At 39.8% G+C, this 21247-nt stretch overlaps 1 protein-coding gene and 1 pseudogene across 2 annotated transcripts; one reads left to right on the top strand and one right to left on the bottom strand.

The window, feature by feature from the left end:
- LOC139740612 (SWI/SNF-related matrix-associated actin-dependent regulator of chromatin subfamily D member 1-like) overlaps window positions 1-21247 on the bottom strand; it is a 272207-nt pseudogene that overhangs the window by 202468 nt on the left and 48492 nt on the right.
- Window positions 7358-21008, top strand: LOC139740904 (steroid 17-alpha-hydroxylase/17,20 lyase-like). Of its 2 annotated transcripts, none has more exons than XM_071651498.1 (5): window positions 7358-7432; window positions 11118-12111; window positions 15700-15855; window positions 19805-19909; window positions 20659-21008. In XM_071651498.1, the coding sequence occupies exons 2-5, from the start codon at window positions 11223-11225 to the stop codon at window positions 21006-21008; spliced, it is 1500 nt and encodes a 499-aa protein (XP_071507599.1). In that variant the 5' UTR covers window positions 7358-7432; window positions 11118-11222. The 2 variants fall into 2 exon arrangements, with proteins under 2 accessions (XP_071507599.1, XP_071507591.1); XM_071651490.1 differs by lacking the exon at window positions 7358-7432 and adding an exon at window positions 10551-10789.

The following is a 21247-nucleotide window of genomic DNA, read 5'->3' as shown; positions in this document are numbered from 1 at the left end:
ATCTGTCACACTTGATCATGCGGGACCCGCGCCACACGACGACGCCACAAACTGTTGTCCCTGCACCCGAAACAACACTTGCCATGTGACAAGCATTGTGCCAAGACGGAATCAGCCGTGCTACTTCGCACATTGTTGAGGAGACTTTAGGAGTTCCCCAAAGCTCAGATGCTTTTTGGAGCTAGGTGAATGGTACAGCAGGTGTACATATCTTTCAACATGACACAACCTTCCTTGAATTCTAAATATCTCAACAGAAATTAAAAAAAATCTGCATAAATTGCACCTTTAATAAAATGTGCTACTATAGATGCATTTAAACGGCTTTATTAAAGCACATTCTAATTGGGATATCTTATTGGGATATTTGCATGCTTAGACTGTAAAGAAATTACTGCTGGTGCTATTCACTTAAAAAACGATTCCACATTTTAATATGTCATACAAAAAATTTATATATAGCCCTCAAAGGTGGCAAAGCGCTAATTTTGCTGCTTCTAAAAGGAATCAGACTGATATTTCTTTCCACTTATACCAATTCTTGATCACAAATGAAACCACTCAGGAATTTATTCAAAATTTTTCCCTCAGATTTCACAATAAACTTAGTTCACAAACTATGTCACAGACAATATTCTCAATTCAGATAAGAAGAAATCCGAAGAAGGAAATCCGGTGATCATTTACTTTAAGTGGAGATACTGGGTCAGTTTATATTTATTCTTCAAAAATATGAGTAAACAAAGAATAAAGGAAATGATGTCAAAATAAGATACACAAATCATTGCATGCTACACAAAATCTGACAACAAAGTTGCATATCGCTTTGGTCTGTACTCACCGCTTAACCAATTGAAGATGGACTGACTTTCCTATAACATGTATTTCCCATTCACCCCAGTCAGAGAATACTTGGGACTAGTTTTCAACGGGTTAAGGGACTTCGGAAGACTTGGCTCCCGAGCGGTAGTCATTTTTGTCCATACCTTCCTCCTAGTTTGACAAGATAGATGAGTTTTCCGCAGAGGGATGGCATCTTGTTTTCCCTCCCCGCCTTTCGTCGGCCCTGTCCTAATATGGGGGTCCCCGAGTTAGGGAATGGGGTCTTTTGGGGATGTTACAAAACTCTTTCTGCTCCTGTTTGAACACAATAAGGTCACTCATCACTATCATTTTAGTGTTGGTGACTTGTCACGCCACAAAACATGTCAACATTTCCAGTAAATAATGTTAAATCCTCATAAAGTTTAGATCAGCCATCAATGATAAAATGCTATTAAATCAAATTCATTCCGTTGAATTCATGATTTTTCTGATATTCAGATGTTCAAAATTTGACTACATTTTATTATTTCTGCAACCCTGGTATACTGCAAATTGAGTTATATAAAACAAGTTATTTAATCAAAACCCAGAATTCTGTGCATGCCTTCCTCATGACTTTAAACCCAACATTTTCCCTTCCCAATACATGAGTGTATAAATGTGATTGCTGCATTTTTGTGTTATGGATTGATTGATTGATTGATTTTTTTTTTTTTTTTTTTTGGGGGGGGGGGTGAAATAAATATATCAAAATCTTTCTTCATCTGTACTTCACAGGAACTGATAACAATATATCTTCCCAATGTAGGTGTTACAATTGACATCTGTTACCTTACAATACTCCTTTCATATATTCACAACACGAAGTGATCTTATTAACACCTCTGCCACAAAAAAAAAAAATAAAAGTATTTGAACAGTGCGCATTTCATTATACAAATGAGACCCTTTGAGGGGAAAGTTTGTAGACGGGGGAGCCCAGATCACACGAGTGTATAACCCAGCGGCACAAGCTGCCAGGCAGACCGGAGGCCTCGAGGGTGCTACCAAGGGTGCCTGGGTTGCCCCCTTGATTTATGAGGGACGGTAATCCCGCCGATGTGAACACGTGTTCTCCTATCAAGATCACCTGTATCGGTGACAAATTATGAAAGATTAGCCCGAAGGTCAAGCGCACCATTCCCATATCAGTACACCCTTCCACAATGCTTCAGCGCCAGAGAAAAATAATCCATTTTTTTCCTCTTCATTTTTTCCAATTTTTTTCCCTCCTCCTCCTTGATATTCCACTCTGCGTAGAGCAGAGCTCTCTTTCTTCGCAGCATTGGTCCGTGGATGCTTTTATTTCTTTACCCTTTTCCCCAAGTCATGGCTCCTATCTATATATTGTCATCATTGCTTTCATTACAGTGTATCATTGTCTACAGAAGTTGCCTTATCTTTGTCATCATAGAGATCATCATTTCCATATTCACTTTTGGTTATTTAATCATTCTTATTACTACCACTATCACTGCTACTTTCTAAACTAGAAAAACACTCTGAGAGCGCAGACCTCCGCCAAGCATGCAAATCACTTTCACCACTGATCTTGTTCTTCCGTAGAGATATCAGTGATTTCCAACCATACGTACTTATAGCATTGTGTGCTGAAAGTTGCCAGATTTCCCAATATAGAAGCCTTTGTTACGTCATAAACACTCAGCTGCACGGCACACCTCACCCCAGCAGAAACTAGAGCACGCACTTTAGTGCACGCAGGCAAACCTCAAATACGCGCAGCCTGAACTCCTAAGTTCATTGACCCTACCTGCCAAAATGTCAAAAATTCTTCATAAATTCCCCAAAAATTCTCGGATCACTACCAAAAGTTAATCGTTTGGTACTTGTGTCATTCTCACCCTTTCCTGCAAGTTTTATCCCAATGCGTTCACTACTTTTTGAGTTATTTTGCACACGGACAAACTAACAAACCAACGGTAACGAAAACATAACCTCCTCCCTTGGCGGAGGTAATAAGTAGGCTTATAATCATGAGTATCATTATCAAAGTCACATCCATCAGCGTATTTTCAGCCGTATTTAGGTATCACACTATTTATATCAGTTTTTCTACATTGTATTACCATCATCTTTATCAAAATATTCATTTACATTCTGAGTAGTAGTAATAGTAGTAGTAGTAGTAGTAGTAGTAGTAGTTGTAGTAGTAGTAGTAGTAGTAGTAGTAGTAGTAGTAGTAGTAGTAGTAGTAGTAGTAGAAGTAGTAGTAGTTGCAGAAGTAGAAGTTGTACTAGTAGTTGCAGAAATAGGTAGGTGTACAATGTAATCAGAATACTAGTAGTGGGAATAATAGTATTGTAAGGATAAACTACAAAATTTGTACCAATAATTTGTTGCAGTCTTGACCCCAATCAAGACTGCATTTTCTATCTTTAAAATGATTTTGGCAAAATCAACGATGTGCCCCTTATCATCCAGCAAACTTTCCGAGCAATTTATTCTCAGTTCTGCCTCCTTTCTGGAAGCAATATCGTCACCAACTATCCGCGCTGCTTTTCTCACAAACCAACAAAAAAGTTTATTATCTGTAAGTGTGGCAGGATCCCTGTTGGTTCCAGTGCAATCAAAGGTCAGAAAACAGGTCACAATCATTTTTCCTTTCTCCAAAACCACCACCACCACAACAACAACAACAACAACAAGAGAGAGAGAGAGAATAAAAAAGCTTCCATCTTGGTCTTGAAAGCCCCACAAGAGAATTTTATACAATCATTATTTTTACTCATTTTTGGCTTTCAACAGCGCAGAAAGGAAACTCAAATATTTTCATTTCCGACTGGGCAGCCGACACATTATCAGTCTGTTTTTGTAAGCCTCAGTTGGTGGTTACAGGATTGTAAGGTGTTTTTTTTTTCCCCTCTTTTCCTTTCATGTTTTTTTCAAAAGAACTGGTAGAACTGTAATGACAGACAGTCCATGTGTATGGCTTCGGTCAAATATCTCTTTATTGAGACTATTTAGGGTACAGAACTTTGGCCTCTGCCAAAATTTGTCCTTCTCAAGCAAATTCATCCATTCTTTTTTCTTTTCTACTTTTTTTTGGCAATATCGTCAGCTGAGAAAAGACGGGCACTATAACATTCTATTAAGATTTTAGCATAAATGAAAAAAAAAATCTATTTTCAATAAATAAAAAGTTTATTCAATCAAAAGTAGGCAAAATTATAAGCACTGCTCCAAATATAAGGTAAAATAGCACCCTTGTGGATTTTAAGTTGTTACAAATTTTCTGAAAATGAAAATATTTAAAAAACTGACACCATATTGTAGAGGAGATCCAGCTCTACAACATGATACCAATTACTCAATAGCCCCCCAAGAATTGTGGAAAAGCCATTCTGGTTTTCAGCAAATGATATATTCCTCCAGAATACTTCATGTCTTTGGACAAAAAATAAAATCTGTTAACTCTCTCGATCTGCTTTAATAGGGATGCAAAAATCAGTCTCGCTTGATTTTTTTTTTTTTTTTTGTGAACCTGTGCATCAAAAGATTGTGTGCATATTTTGAAAAAACTTTCACATATTAGGGGCCCATGTTGTCTAAGTCCTGATCATATTCAAATTCTGTAAAAGTTGGAAGCTAAAGAAAAGAAAAAAAACCCAATCAATAATCTATTCAGCACAACAGTAAAAATTCTCGGGGAAAACAACTGTATATGCATTACATCTGTTTATGATATCTAAGTCACAGCAGTGATGTTTATGTTGTGAAATAAAGAAAGAAAGAAAAGAAATAATTCACTTCAATTCCTTCCATTCAAGAAGAGGAGGGTATAGTAAGGCTGTGAAATATGTTGGTAATACTAGTTAGGTTCACACAATATTTCTAATCTTTATGATTAACTTTCCTAATCTTAAAGTTTTATTCTTAAAAAGCTTTAATCTTCGATGATTAGCATGTAGTTTCAGCTCTGTGTGGAAGCACTCAAAGGTTAGCAATCTTAAAGATTAGTCGATGATTAGAACCACAAGACATCTTTAGAGTTAACGCTTCATTCACAAGCTACGGGAGGGGGGGGGGGATTCACACTCGTAGTTTAGCGTTGTGTGGAGACGATAATCTGCCATCTTGAAAGTTGTCGTGACCTATCCGTCGACCCTATCCGGTCCACCTCCAGTGCATGTTGTACGCTACTGTACCATCACACGTTACCAAGTGTATCACTTTCTGTGATTTAATCATCACATGGGACTCTCGCTCGAAAGTTTAATCTTCGAGATTAGGTGTCATGCGGATGCATGATGTTGTAGTTTAAAACTAAAAGCTAATCACTGAACTTATAAGACTTCAGGTTAATCTTACTGATAAGACACACTGCGTGAACATCACTGTGGTCAATGCTTGAAGCACACAATAAATTCTGACTGATTTTCAAAAATAAGAAATCTCAGCTTTATTGCTGGCCAAACATAAAACATATCACTCCCTTTGTGTTTCTGATTTAAAAAAAAAAAGAAATCACAAGGCAATTTCCATTGCACCTCAGCAAATGCTCAGTACTCTAACTACACTTTGTAACAAAAGCAATATGGCAAAGCTCTAAAACAAATGACAAGGTAGAAATGGAATCAGACCGGGTTACTGGCTTTATCAACTTAACTGAATGACCCAGATACCTACACACACTCTAAGCCTCTGGCACGGGAGTTTGAAAGAAAAAAATCACGGAGGAATAAAAGAAAGAAAGAAAAAAACAGGGCAAGCATGCCATAATGACGACAACACAAATTGTGGATACAAGCAGACATAACAAATCGCGGGAACACACAATGATGACACAAATACGTCACTTCTGTTCCAGGCGGCCGAAGACGAGGGAGGCTGACAGGCAAGGCCCTACAGCCAAGGCACGGCCGATTGTTGACTGACAATGATTATAATCACAGATCCATAAACTGGTTTAAACCCACTCCCGCTCCCTAATCAATTGGCCCAGTAACATAAATAACGACTTAAACAAACGGCTGGTGTAAAAGCGCACCCTGACATTGATAACAGTCATATTTTTCCCCCCCCCCCTGCTTTCTCTGTCTCCCTCTCTTTCCCTCTCTCTCCTCACAATAAGTGCCCAGCCCTGGAACAAGAATTAGAACAGCAAATCATAAAGTCAACTAGGTGATAATCATCCAGGGAGCAAATATTTGTTTAGGAGGAACAATCAGATCTTTAGCAAATGAGATCTGGTGCTGTGTTTGCCTGGTCTACATCAAATTAGAACTGATTTACATGCCATTAACTTCAGTCAGCACAAAAGAGTTCATTCTGAGCTTTGATCAGATAACCATGACGTGTAGGTGGGAGGGGTGGGGCACTGGAGAGGAGGGAGGGGGATAATATTCAAATTTGAGGCTATTAGATGTTATACATTGTTGCTGCTTTAAGAATAAATTCCAAACTCTTTCTCCCTTCTCCTATTTTTTAATGGCTGCAAAATATATTGATTTCTGGCCAAATTTGGAGTGGAAAGGCAAATTTGTTGAACTTCACTATAAAGTCTGTACCTTGGAGATGTGGAAGTAATTCAATTAGGCCATCATAAATCTTCCAGATTCAACAAAAATATTTGCTATATACTTCTGATGAAACTCTTACACTCTAGGTGCTCTGCCTCCTCCATATCCTTAACTCTCAGACCCTTGTGTGTCCATTTATTACAGATTGTCAATTATTCTTTAAACATTTTCTTGCCGGTAGAAGAATGTCACCCTGAAACAAAAAACTTGCGTAATTTGCAAAAGATACTGTCCACACCTTTTGGCTTAGTCGCATCGTCTCCTGCCTGTCTCGAAAAACAATCCTGATGCAACTGTTGCCGACGACCTGCCCACAGTCCTTGTAGTCACATAACATGCATGTACCCCTTTGGAATATGGCACTACTATTAGAGAGTCTGAAGAGATAAGACTAGGCGTGGTAGCTCACCAGTACTATCTACTACGGGTCTCCCCTGCCAAGTTCCTCTCCGGGGCTAAACACTTCGCTGCCCACACTATGAGCATTGCACACCACTGGAGTTCTGCCGTGAGTATGCAAATGAGACACAAATCTAACTGAAGGGGTGATGGGGCTGCTGTGAGTGCTCGACCAATCAGACGACGGCAAACCGTGATTGGCTGCTTGAATCATTACTGTGATACTGCAGACATGTCACAGATAACAAATTTTGCAGTGTTATGTTTATATCTTTCTCTTTCTCTATCTCTCCCTCTCTCTCGTGCTCTCTCCCCTCGATCTACAAGCAGTGCCGGCAGTAAACTGAAGGGGCTATAAAAATCAGGGGCATGTCTAAAATGCCAACATACGAGGGTTAAAAACGTTCCAAATCGCGAGTGATAAAATGAAGGGATTGCAACCGCACTGATTAATTAAACTTGGAGACACTTCTCCAATACTTCCAAGAACTGAACATTCTTCTTGCAGCATTGTTTTTATCTTTTTTTAAAGCGCTTAATCTACTCTGCCAGGCCTGGACATTGAATAATTACGTGCCTCTTTGGTCTTATTTATAACACCTCCTGACTGGACGTGTCGTCACGAAAAAGTGAGTATTGTGTAGCGCAAGCGATTCTCGAATAAATGCTAAAATGCTACCTGAATACATTTTTCTTACTCGTTTTTTTTTCCTGTTCACAAAAATATTCGTTTCAGAAAAAACAAGAACTTCCAAATATTATTGCATAGTTATGCAACACAACGTTAACTTAACAATCTGACGAATAAAGGAGAAAAGTTTGATTTACGGTAACATTTTGTAAGAAATACTGATTTCAACAGATTGCTGTCAAATTTCTATCACAAAAAAAGTTCACCTCTTTCGTATTAAGTCATACTCCACAGTTTACAAACTTTCTCTGAACTTGAATTACATAAGAATTTTTCATGTTTGTTGTGATGAATTGCGATATCTTTCTCAATCATAGTGATTAAATCTACTAACATGACTTAAAGATGTTGAGTTGTCTGGGATGACAACAGTTAATAGAATAATGATAATGTACACAAATCGTTTAAGTTATGTATCATATTAGGTAATCACAAAGTTATTCTCCAAACCATGTAACAAAATTTGCTGCATTTATTTTCACTTCACATGAGTGCAACAGCAGGCTCTGAAAGTTTAATAGTTTGCATGTTCCTTTGTTGAGCTCTGTTGTATCAAAACACTTAATAGCATACCTCCTAGTTATAAACTTTTATCAAATAATTACTTGAGAGCAATTAAGTTTTCAAAATTGTCAAAACTCAAGCAAAATGTAAAAAAAAGAAGAGAGAAAAAAGGAATACTGGTACTGAAATAGATCATTCTCTTTTCTTGCCCTAATCTGTTTCCTTAGATAAATCTTTCCGGCACTTCCTGGCAAGATTCTACAAATTTTACATTCTGCAAAAAAAAATAAATAAATAAAAAAAAATAATAATAATATTAATAAAAAAGTATTTCAGATGCATTATATCTAATTTATTTCATCTATGTTAAATAAAATCAATCAATCTGACAAAATATATTTTTGGTTGTGAAAAAGGTGTTTGGTCAAAATATTTTTCTCTTTCCTTATCTCCTGACATGTGATCTTGAAGTTAGTTCAGTATCTTACATCGATGGACTGGTTTAGTAATCTATTCAAATTTCATGCATACTTGTGCCTTTTTTGCATACATGTAAGTTGTCTCTGACAGCCAGAAATCTAACCAAGTCTTGCCTGGCTTAGCAACAAGTAGGGGGCCTACTGCACGCAAACTGTTTTCCAAATGTCTGAAATGCACCAAGTATGCACAGATAGATAAACATATTTGTAATTAGGTTCCACATACATTGTTCATATCTACTGTAAAATGAGGAATTTTCGCGTGCATTTTAATTTCGCGAGCGCCAAGATTCACGAAATTAAAATGCACGCGAAAGTTCTTGTTTACACTATATGCATTGAACGCCAGTGGCACTTCGCGAAAATTTCATGCCACGAAAAAGGCTGTCAGCTCCACTTCGCAAAAATTTCATGCCACGAATATATCATGTTTTACAGTATATGAATTTAATATTCACAAGTGAAATGGCTTATTGATGAAGAGAAGTTTGCATTTTATCTTTATTTGCAAGAAATGTGCATTGGAATGTCACCTGCTGTCAGGGATTTCGTTTGATTTAGTTTGAGGGGATGGTAGGGACATACTGCCTAGTAATCATATAATGTAGTAAAGAAGAAACAAATATATTTATATAATCACATGGAATAACAAGACCCACAAATCATTTGTAGAAACAGAAGTGCTAATTTGTGAGATACATAGCTGATGAATATGTCTATATTTCCCTTGAAAATAACAATAACTAGGATCAGCCAAAAGAGAATGACTTAGTTTGCATGACCTGGATGTCTATTTAAATTGTCACTCTATCTTTTGTCCTGTGTTCAAGAAATGTATTATTGATGAGATGCATTTTGTATCATTAATCAAAATTTTAAAAATGAGTTTAATCATTTCTTCTAGTCTAATGTATTGTTTGAGTATTCATATCAAATCAAAATGAATTCATGTAATAATCATAATACTATCAAGGTAATGTGGCATGTTTGCTAGAGAATATTACCTACACTTGAATATAATCTTTTCAATCATTACAAACTAATGTAGTTCATGTCACTATGCCATAGATAAGGAGCATACTACATACACTCCAATGGTAACAGTTTTCACAAATTGGAGGCTGTTTTATGCATGCTAAACACAAAGAAAACAATAAGAATTTAGGTAAATAAACTGTGAGATGGGGGAAGAGTTGAAATCAAACATTCAGCCAGGGAGCAAGACATAGCTGAAGAAAACAAGAAGGCATTAAGCGTCGATCTCGCAAAGTTCAGCCCCGAGTTTGCAGCGATGAGTGATGCTAATACTGAGGGGTATAAGAAGACCAAGGTCATTATTTTGAGTATGCATTCGGGCGGCTTCACACCTCCAGTTCCCTAGCTTCTCTTCTTTCTCGCTCTCACAACCTTCTATGACATCTCTCCCCTCCTGCTTTCATCCCTTCCCCCTCAATCAAGATGAAGACGTAAATTCTTACTCCTATCTCTAAAACCTCTCGAAAATCCCCCTTCCCAAACCTCACCACAAACCCTCAACGCTTTTTTTTTGCTCCGCGACCCCTTCTCTTTCTGCCTGGCCACAGCTGGGCTTACAGGGGGCTGAGGGGGACGTGACATGCTTCGTGCCCCCAGGCTACTGGGAGAAGATCAGTAGCGCATTACAGCCAAACACTTGCACGCTGCCAGCAAGTCCGCGTCACTTCTCAAAGTCCCCTTTTCAGCGGGGCCGGCCAGCCTCTGGCAGCCGCTGAGCGATCGCGACCGCAGAGCCTAGCCCGGCCCTACTGTCACCCCTGGCACCCGAGCGCAGCCGAACACCTCTCTCTCTCTCCTAACACTTACACATGCAAACACACGCATTCCCTCTCCCTCCGTAAAACTCACTCCCTCACTCAGTCACCCACTTCCTCCCTTTCTTTCCCTCTCTCTCCCCCGCTCCTCCCCCCCCCCCATTCTCACTCCTAACGCAAACGCACATAAATAATGCCAATAAGCGGCGTCCGTGCGACCGTGGTTACAAGTGCGGATGCACTGACCTATTTTGCCTCAGTCTCCCAGTGACAGGCAGTGAAGTAACTTCACTGAGAACTTTTTTTTTCTCCCTTGGAATGGGTAGAGAGCAAGTACTCTGCCTCAACTTTTATGAAGCCTGGCTTTTGTACAAGAGTTCTGGAGAGGCATGGCATTGGAACTGCGTATGAGCTGTTTGACTAGATCTTTCGTGCTTTTACTACACGCGTGCAAATGATGACTGCCCACTGTTCGTATTTGATTTCTAGCTTGTGGATGGCCTCATTACTTATCTTATTCAGGTACAATTTCTCTGTTGTAAATATTTGCATGTTTTTGCTTTTATTTTCTTTTTTCTCTGTATGTATGCAAAGATGACACTGACATTTAATCTGATATTGTTCAACCAATCTGAATCATCAATTGTCAATACTTTGATTTGATAAGATAAATTGATATAATGTTTATTACCCATTTCATCAATATTTTGTTTTTCTGATTTTTATGTTTATGTCCCCCAAAAGCAGTAAACACAGGCTATGTTAAAATGATAGGTTTTAAACGACAAATATTATGGCAATGTTCCTATTAGATAATATCATATTCGACTTCTTTCTCTTTCTGCTTCAGACAGTGAACACAGCAAGCCAGCCCCGGGATTGTGAGTCCAGAGGAACTTAAAGTGACAATTACACTTTCTTGAGCGCAGGACTGTGGTGAAACAACACCTTCAAGATGATCGTGATGGTGTCTATGGTTGGAACGGCCCTGTGTGCCGTATATTACTTAAAAGAACGCTATGACTATAAGGTGCGAAGGTTGCCGCCGGGGCCAACATCTATCCCACTCATCGGCAATGCCCTGAGCATCAACCCCAAATCACCCCATCTTTCACTCATCAAACTGGCCGAGACCTACGGGGACATCTTCAGCATCAAGCTGGGGTCGGAGAGAGTGGTGGTCCTGAACAATGCGGAGCTCATCAAGGCAGCGTATCGCGGAGTGGATATTTCTCACCGGCCTGACTTCTTCTCGATGGATGTGCTTGCAGGGGGAAAGGGATTCCTCACGTGCAAGGACGAGCAGCAACGCCAGCTGCACATGAAAATTTGTCGACAGGCAATGCGCGTGGTCAGTAACGCCTCAATCGGCGAGAAGATCCTACAAGAATCTGACCGTCTTGTGGATCACTTTGCCAACCAGAGTGGGAAACCCTTCGACCCGCAATGTGACTTGCACATAGCGTCCCTCAACATCATCTGCAACTTTGTGTTCGGTGAGCGCTACGAGCGTGATGACCCCGAACTGCGTGAAATCCTGGACTACTCGGCAGAGATCTCCAAGATCCTGTCGCCGCTGCATCCCGTCAACGCCATGCCCTGGCTCAGGCACTTCCCAAACAAATGGTTCGCCACGCTCTTCAGGGCACGTGACCAAAGAGACAAAATCTTGATGCGAAAGTACGTGGAGCACATCGCCACGTACAAAGAAGGGCACGTGCGGGACATGCTGGACGGACTAATTGCCGAGACTAAGGACGCCGTGAAGGAGAACAATGCGCGGGCCGTTGATCTTCTCACACCTGAGCACATCATCATCAACATGTGGCTTATCTTCTTTGCAGGTGAGTTCAAAGAAACCTCCAATTCTCTTTATCAAGGTCGGCTGATGACAGCCCCCTCTAAACAAACAGGACAATGGGACTCTCCCGCATTTCGGATATACAAAAAAAAAAAATGCTTTTCCGGCACTAACGTATAATAAATGTTCTAGGAATGACAGCTGAGTCGTTGGTGACACAATGCTTTAAACATTCAAGGGCGTTAGGTATGGAATTGGTTCTTGCATTATTCAGAGTCATCACAGTCCAATAAGAACCCATTTTCTAGGTCCATGTGGATCAGATTCAGAAGAGAGAGAGAGAGAGAGAGAGAGAGGAAAAAGCAATGACAAAGTGCTCCAGATGAATGAACACCAATAGAAGCGGAGAAATGAATCACACTAAACGCTGGAAGGGAATCATTCACAAACTTGTTCAAAGTGCATATACCCAGTATACAAAGTGACAAATGTTTGGACAAGCACAAAAACCTGCATTTCAACACTGTGCACATTAGCAACAAAGGAACACACCTTATCATCAATATATGTCACAAGAGAGATAAATATCTCTATCAACTCCAGCAGCTACTACTACTACTCTTACAGATATCATTGACGTAAGTGCCATCATTTAGTGATATCATAATCATGATCAGCATTAGCACTTTGAGATAATTTTGACTATCCTTGCTGGAGCCGTTGTTGATATCACTTCATCTCCCTCACGGAGAATTGTAATATTGACTTAGCACAATTAGGTGTGAAGATTTCGGTCAGGCAGCTCAATCGCATTCACCCAGGCATCACTGCCTTGACTTCGCCTGAACTTCCCCCACGGGCATGTCAACGTGTGCCCTACACAACCAAACAATGCACTCAGCAGCCAGCAAGAGGAGAAAGATATATATAAAAAAAAGAGAGGCTGACATGAGCTGCATTACTGTCTAATTTCATGAATAATGTTTTGGTTACAGAGATTCTCACTTGATGACCAAAAAGGTTAAGAAAAAAATATCACTGGAGGCGTAGTAAAAACAAAGTCTGCTAACCTGCAACTGTAGATTTTAATATCCTTTTAACTATCACTTCACATAAAATAGCTCTGTACTTCCAGCTATCAGTAAGTGGTGGTCAGATATTTAGGGAAAACAAAGGCAAACTTTTTGTAAACTTCACCTTTGAACCCCACTGAGTGCCGCTTAACACAGCGACTACCCAGCTGTGAGGCCTGAACTGGCCGATATACCTGCTAACAGAAGCGCTTACTTTATCAAGACAAACATGATGATACTAGAATTTCATGAATCAATTGCTTTCGGGGTTATGTCAACACCCGCAGGTATCTGTTCCATGCAAATGTTACGCACGCAAGGGACACAATATTTGCCGGCAAACCTCGGCTGAATGGTGGAAAGCGTTTGCGGAGTGATATCAACACACCAAATTTGTCCGCTCTTAAAAAGATTTCTTGGCTGGGTTAACACAGACTCTGCAGACAACGTTTGCCTCATTCAAGCAGTCTTTTGCTCTCTCTCTCTCTCAACTTTTTTTTTCCATTTACCACTACTTCTTCTACTCTGATGGAAGGTCAACCTAGCTTGCCAGATAGCAAACTTCCCTTACAATCCTTACAATAGTTGAATACAGCGGGGCATTTAGGATCTAAGTTTTTCCGCAAATATTCGCAGCAGATTTTTTTTTTTTTTTTCATTTTTGCATACTTCGGGCACACCTGTAATCCAGGGGATTCGTTTTTAAATACTTCCGTTGGTCCAAATCCGGGTAAACACACGTGTGATCCACATACGGTGACCTTGTGACCAGAAATAGTCACTCAGTATTCTGTGCAGGGAAGACACAGGCAAGCAATCTAGCCGCTTTTTTTTATCCAACAAACTTTTTATTCTGAGAAATTTGAAACAAGGGGCTGATAAAGAATAATACACTGGCATGATGTAAGGAATAGTAATAATAGCCAACTTTCATCACAACGATCAAGTCTTTAACAGCTATGGAGGCAAACCCAGACATACATTTAAGCACAAGTGACAATATAGAGCAAAAAAGAAAAAAAAAAGTAACTTACATGATCGATTGCCAACAAAATTTCATCTTAATACTACCCAACCCTCAGAAACTGAAGTTGCTGATTGTGTAATTGCTGTTGTTGTATTTTTTGAACATGTGGTATATATACTGTCCTGATATTCAAACAGAGAAGTTTAAGACTGCTGCCACAAATTCTGAAGAAAGGTACGACTCAATTGGTTACAGAAAAATGAAGAGGAACTGTGCCAGAAAGGCAACCAACACTGTCGAGACAATATCAAAGCCATGTGAAGAAAGCAGTGTACTGAGAAATTTAGAAAATTCAAATTGCATGAAAGCAGTGAAACATTAGGAAAAAGATGAGGAAATCAATTTCATGCAAGATATACATTACTCTGATATCTTCAAAGACCTCAGAATTGCAATCACAATATACCATTATACCAAGCAGTCTTTCATCTGCCACATTTCACAGGCAGATTATTCCTTTTAAAAAAGCCAATTTCCACAAAATTCAGCAGGTTGCAGCAAAACAAAATGTTCTACATGAATAATATCACTGCCACAAAAACAAAATGGTACTTTCAAATTGTGACAACGCATTGATGGGGACAAAAATTTTAAACTAACACAACTTTCTTGACATATGTCTGATGCCACTCAACATTTTGATATTTATGGCTCTGACTTCGTGGTTTCCAGTTACAACAGCTGCTGATTTTTTTAGAGGAATTTTTCCTGTAAAAGAAGTTATCAAATTTGTGGAACAAATATTATGGCTTTGTACGCAATACTCTTTCTACACACACTCTTTCTGACTTGCAAACCAAGTTGTTGAGTTCTATATGCATTCTATCTCAGCATTCGCTTGGCAACTTGAAACTGTTGTCTTTGTCACATGATCAGCAAATATTAAAAAAAAACTTGTACAGGTACTCCTTCTCGCCAAAACTATCTTCACTCATTGAGTCATATGACTGCTCTTGCACGTTCTTGCAAGGCATAATATTTCCTTTGTGGTTCTTTAAACAGAGATATCATTTTCCAACAACTCCCTATCAACAGAGAACTTTTTCCTTGTGATGTATACCAGGCCAATAGAAAAACACTTTGCTCTCTTCTATCTGTCAAGAAGTTGTGATATTTTCAAGGGTTGGCAGTATGATCAGGCAACCAAAGCTTGTTTTCAAAGGCCCCCTAAAGGATGCTACACAAAAGGAGTTAGTGCTATGTCAGATTAACACCCTGAACTTCGTCTAGTATCCAGAAATCATCATCATTGCTTAGCTTTCACTGAGTTAAGGACAACTACCACCACAACGTTGATTATTCTTCACCTATTATTTGAAATTTGATTATGTTAGATCACGTTGCGCAGATTTTTGTTTTGTTTTTTTGTTTACAACAATACGAAGGTGGGAGCAACTTTGGAATGCACCTGTTCAAGGATCAAATTATCAACTGCCTGTTTGTAAGAGTTATGTATTAAAGTGAACCATATCTAGGATCATATCTCAATCCATCTTCTACCACGGGCGTGGCCTTTTTACCCCCCTCCTAGGATCGGACACGTTAACAAACACACTGCAGTGGAGTCTGCTCTACATGGCGGCCTTCCCGAAGAAGCAAGCCAAGGCACAGGAGGAGCTGGAGAGGGTCATCAGTAGTCAGGGCAAGAAGCTCCTCCTAGAGAACAAGGCACAGCTCCCGTACCTCCGTGAGTAACCAACCACGCCCCTACCTTTACCCCTCTCCTCCCCATCTTATCTTTTCTCCTCCTTGCACCCCTTCTCTCTCTTCTTCCACCTCTCCTCTTTCCTGCTTCTATTTCATCTTCATTTCTCCTCTTTTCCTCCACTCATACATTTCAAACGGTCATTTAACATTCTTTCTTGTTAACATAAAAAACAAAAACATGAATCAAGATCCACTCAGACGTTTAAAGGGCCATTTAACATCCTCTCTTCTGTCACCAAGAAAAACAAAAATATGATCAAGACCTAATAAAAATAAACAGACTTCTCACACCCCTACTCCCCCTCCCCCCCCCCCAAAAAAAGGAACCCAAACAGTAATAATGCTAAAGTTATATAGACAGCAAACTCTTTCAACCTCTTAAGCCCTGAGTGAATATAATAATGTTATTTAGAAGCATGAACAATAGTAAAGTACCCGGAGGAGTACTATAAGTGTGAACCAACCAAAAAAGAAAAAAAGAAAAAAGAAAATGGGAGAAAGAGAGAAAGAGAAGTTGAAGTCAATGTTTCGCTCATGATAATAGCACACATTTGATTTGGCCCCCTTCTTGGCAAATCTGGGGGATTTGAGACCTAATTCTTGACACTTTTCCTGTCTCCTCCTATAATACCACCAAAGACTTGACTTTGTTCAAGGGTGACCCTCTTTCACTATCTGGACACCTCCTTCTGAAATCCTCCACTCGAGCGCAGCGTCTCTCGGCTGCAAAAATACAAGAAGGAGAGCAGCAGACTAAACCTTCATCCTTCGTGTGCTCTGAGTACTGATTGGCACAGAAAACCCTATGACATTGTACACACTGTCCAGAGTCTCTGGGACAGAAAGGGTTAAGGAATCAAAAGAGATGAATGTAGTCTTCTCCTGTTTTAAATTCTTTGTTTAAATTTCCATCCGTACCTTCAAATTCTGTGATCCATGATCAAGGATCTGAGCCTTCCTCTCTTTGTGATGTCATTTCCTGGAAAGCTCTAGTACGTGTCACGCTTCTGACAACTGCCGATGCACCCATTGTTCATATTCCGCTCTCTCTCTTTTTTTTTTTTTTTTTTTTGGTAGTCTGATTTCTTCCTATCTATAATTCAATAAAGGGGTTCTACAATCAGAACAGTCACTTACAACAATGTATGACACAAAACTCAAGAATGTCATTACACATCTTCCGCATCAGTCATTAACCATTTATAAGAATGAAGGCAAGAAGTAGGTCGATGTGTCATGAACAAGCACACACACACACAAAAAGAAAATATAGACCGACTCACAAACATACACACAGACTCACACACATACACAATGGATGTAGTATTTACATTTCAGAGGGGGAGGTGGAGAAAGGGAAAAGAGGGGGGAGAGGAGATCAGAAAGAGAAGGAGCGAGAGATGGAAAGAGAATACGACAGCACTGTAGTCATGTCATCGCATATAACAGCTCAAATGTATATTTTGGCTCTTTAAAGTTTTATATACTACTCTCTCATCTCTACTATATTTTACTTGATATCCCTCCCCCCCCCCCCCCCCCCTTAGCAGCAAGATAATAATCTAGCAGAGAATTTGATTCTGTGCACCAACACATATTTTTCTGCCTCTGGTGCGAGGAAAGCACAACATGTTTCTACCCTCCTGACCCGGGTCAGGTAAAATGACAAAATCTATGTCATCACGACAAAATAAACTGTCTGAAGCGCAGCACTTCTCAATATGTCAGCAGAGAACGGTGTTTGTACAAACACGGCACCCAGAGCGACAACTATGTCCTAGTAGCAGTCCCTACAAACATACAGTACGTGTGTTAGTTAGTACGTGGCCGTCTCCAACTTTTTGTACAATTTGTAGCAGTCCCCACATGTGTGTGTGTGTGCGTGTGTGTCATACATGATGCCTAAAACCTTCAGTGGCAGTCCCCACTTGTGAATGTGTGTGTGTGTTTTACACACCCATAGATGCTGCCTGAAACTTTCTTTTATCAGTCCCCACATACATACAGTGTGTTTATACACGCTGCTTCCAACTTTCAGTAGCAGTCCCCACATCGTTGGCTTAGAAACAGAAGGGCGTTACTGCAATTTGGGGGGAATTGAGTTATTGGCATCACATTGTAGAGCTTGATCTCTTTGACATTATGGTGTCAATTCGACATTATTTTTATTTTTCAGTGAAATTTTAAGAACCAAAACCACAAAGGAGCTATCATATGTGATATTTGGAACAATACATATAATCTACCCACTTAGATTAAGTAAGCTCTATGGTTCATGAAAATTGATTGTTTCATTTTTATTCATGCTCAACTCTTTGAACATGATAGCGCCCTTCTTGTTCTCAGCTGATGGCATGTGTGCATGTGTGTGTATCATGTATGTATGTTTGAGTATGGACATACACTTGTACACACTCACTTAAACCTTTGGTAGCAATTCCCACATGTGAGTGTGTGTGTGTGTTGTGTGTTGTGTGTGTTGTGTTGTGTGTGTGCGTGTGTGTGTGTGTGTGTGTGTGTGTGTGTGTGGATATAAACACTGCCAAAAACTTTCGGCACCAGTCTCCCAATGTGTGTGTGTACATGCTGCCTACAAATTTCAGGAATTCCAAACAACTATTCTACCTCAAATGTGACATTCCATAGAGAAAGACAAAGGAGAAAAAGGAGAAGAAAAAAACTCCCTTGCACATAGGTAAATGCTGAACATGTATAATCGGCCTAACAAAGACTGGGGGGGGGGGGGGGGATCACTTGTATGGATGTACGACCAGCACATTAAACACACACACAACAACAGCAACAACCACAACAATGAACTGAAATCTATGACACATGGAGCACCAATGCACTAAAAGTGGGTAACAGCTACTATGAGATACGTACATGTATGCTGCCTAAAAACTAGAAACACATAATTTACCCTTCTTCCATTGAGTCATGAAAATCAGGATTTTCAAACATGGGGTTTGGGGTGGGGGATCAAAAGAATAAACCAACTTCAAGAAGTACGTTTGTAACACAAGGGTGACAGAAAACAGGATTTTCTCATCCTAGGAAGAAATTTATGAGTAATTGGTATCTAACCATAAATACAGGCATCTCACTCAGCAGCAGAAAATGACATCTCCATTAAAGCTAATCAGTCATAATTATTCATATGGCATTCTCTCACCTCACTGATGATCTACAAAATAATTTCTCTCACTTAATCTTCCTTATTTTCATTTTTTTTCTCTCTTTCCAAAGTTGTTTTTTGTCTTTTTTTTTTAAAGAGAAGCAAATAATTGACAATACATCCTCCCTCAGTAGCTTCTCTCCATACATTATTCATGCACAGTTTGCATCAAGCAGGAACAAGGAGTCATTGAACTCCACTGCATGACATACTCTGGCCACTAGAGGGTGCTGTTTAACTACTACCTGCATCAAATTTTCAGTTCCACAGCCATACTTGTGGAAACAAAACCTTGCTCAGTTTTGTTTAGTCTTCTTTCTTTTTTCATTCCAGTCCATGCTCTCTCCTTGTTCATTCTCTCTCTCTCTCTTTCCTTCTTTCTTTTTGTCTACCCTTCTTCATTTACACAGATAGATGTATTAAAAGGAAATTGATATAAAGATATGATTTTGCCAACAAAAGTCTCTAGCCATTATTTATTCAAATACCAAACAGATGTCAGAGAATAATTTGTAGTAACTGCCAGTGTAAACAGATTCTATTTATTAGGCATTAGGTGTTCATTTGTTGCAATCAATGTCATTTCCACTTTATGCCATCTGGTCTGGTCATCTACACATACTGTAAATCATATTTTGCATCATTCTTTTTTTTTCTGGTTCCATCTGCCAAGCTTGTTCTTACTTTGACAGCATTTTCTCTTTGAAATACTTATCTATATTTTAAATGTCTTTATTTCTGACCACTACAGAGGCAGTGATCAATGAGGTTCTTCGTTACAGCTCCCTCAGCCTCCTTGGCATACCACACGCAGCTGCTCAAGACACAGAAATCAATGGCTACTTCATTCCTAAAGGTGAGCAGTGACGATGCCCCAACCATAGTCCGGCATTATTCCATAGCTCCATCTAGCACTGGGACTCACTACTGACAAACTTCAAAATCAAAACCTCCTCATCTTTTTTTTTTTTTTTTTTTTTACACACACTAGACAGCCAGGATAGCTACATGAAAGGAAGGTGTGAAGAGAAGTGTATCCACTGTTGCAATCTTATCACAGGAAACTCGTTTGGAAGCTCCGTAGAATAGCACTTCCATAAGCACTGACTGCATCTTCAGCTAAAGATATGACAAGTATCCATATGTTTGAAGACAAATGACAATCATTATTGTCTCATCAATTGTAATTTAAGACCTCTTTCACATGGATTGATTATTTCATCAGTGGTCGAAACTCATGGATCATCCCAAGTGGGCAATTCACTTTTGAGTTGGAGAAGCGCAATATGGCATCATTACTTCTGACATGTCATTACTTGACAAAAATTCCAATTTATTATCAATCCTGTGTGTATCATGAATAAACATCATCTGTCCTGTGAAGCTTAACAAAAAATTCACTGGCTGAATAACTTGTATTTCTCATCTTCAGGTAGAACTTTGCCTCGAGGACAGCTCTGGTTCTCAGTCCATCCCTTAGCAAAGATAAAACTGACCAATTGCAAAAGGACCATGAGTCAAAAAGTTCTGTCTATAAGTGTGAGTATTCTGTCATTGTTTCCACATAGTCCTAACAAACCCTCTTGGTCAATATTGCACACACAGGTACGCAGGTGATGGCAAACTTTTGGTCCGTGCACCACAATCCTGAGGCGTGGGACCAGCCGGAGGAGTTCCTTCCGGAGCGTTTCCTCAACGACCAGGGCAACCTCCTGGAGACCTCAAAGCTGCCGTCCTTCATGCCCTTCTCCGTGGGCAAGCGGCGGTGCATGGGGGCCCAGCTAGCCAAGGCAGAGCTCTTCCTGATGCTGGGACGTCTCCTCCAGGAATTCTCCTTCGAGATGCCACCGGACGTAGAGGCTGATCTCCAGGGTGAGGCCGCTGTCTCCCTCATCCCCAAGCCTTACAAGATCATCGCCAAGAAAAGGCTGATCATACAGCCGGAGACCATCTGAAGAGAATGGGTGGTGCACCTCCAGAATAGAGGAGTCCTCTTCCCCAAATTGATGCAGGGCATGGTACACTTTTAGCATGACCTGGTAGGATGGGATGCTTTCTTGGGACCACGCCCACAGACTACCACTGCTGCAGCAGTTCCTGAGCACTCTAATCCTTGGTGATGGCACAAATTATGCTCCTTGTTGTCTTCAAAGGCTGACTTCTTCACCTGCTAACATCTTTTGATATCATCCAG

Source organism: Diadema antillarum, unplaced genomic scaffold (genome assembly GCF_040938485.1).
Source record: "Diadema antillarum isolate AM-2024a unplaced genomic scaffold, OU_Dant_1.0 scf00000030, whole genome shotgun sequence".
NCBI classification, from domain to species: domain Eukaryota; kingdom Metazoa; phylum Echinodermata; class Echinoidea; order Diadematoida; family Diadematidae; genus Diadema; species Diadema antillarum.
This window is presented reverse-complemented; position numbering and strand designations above follow the sequence as displayed.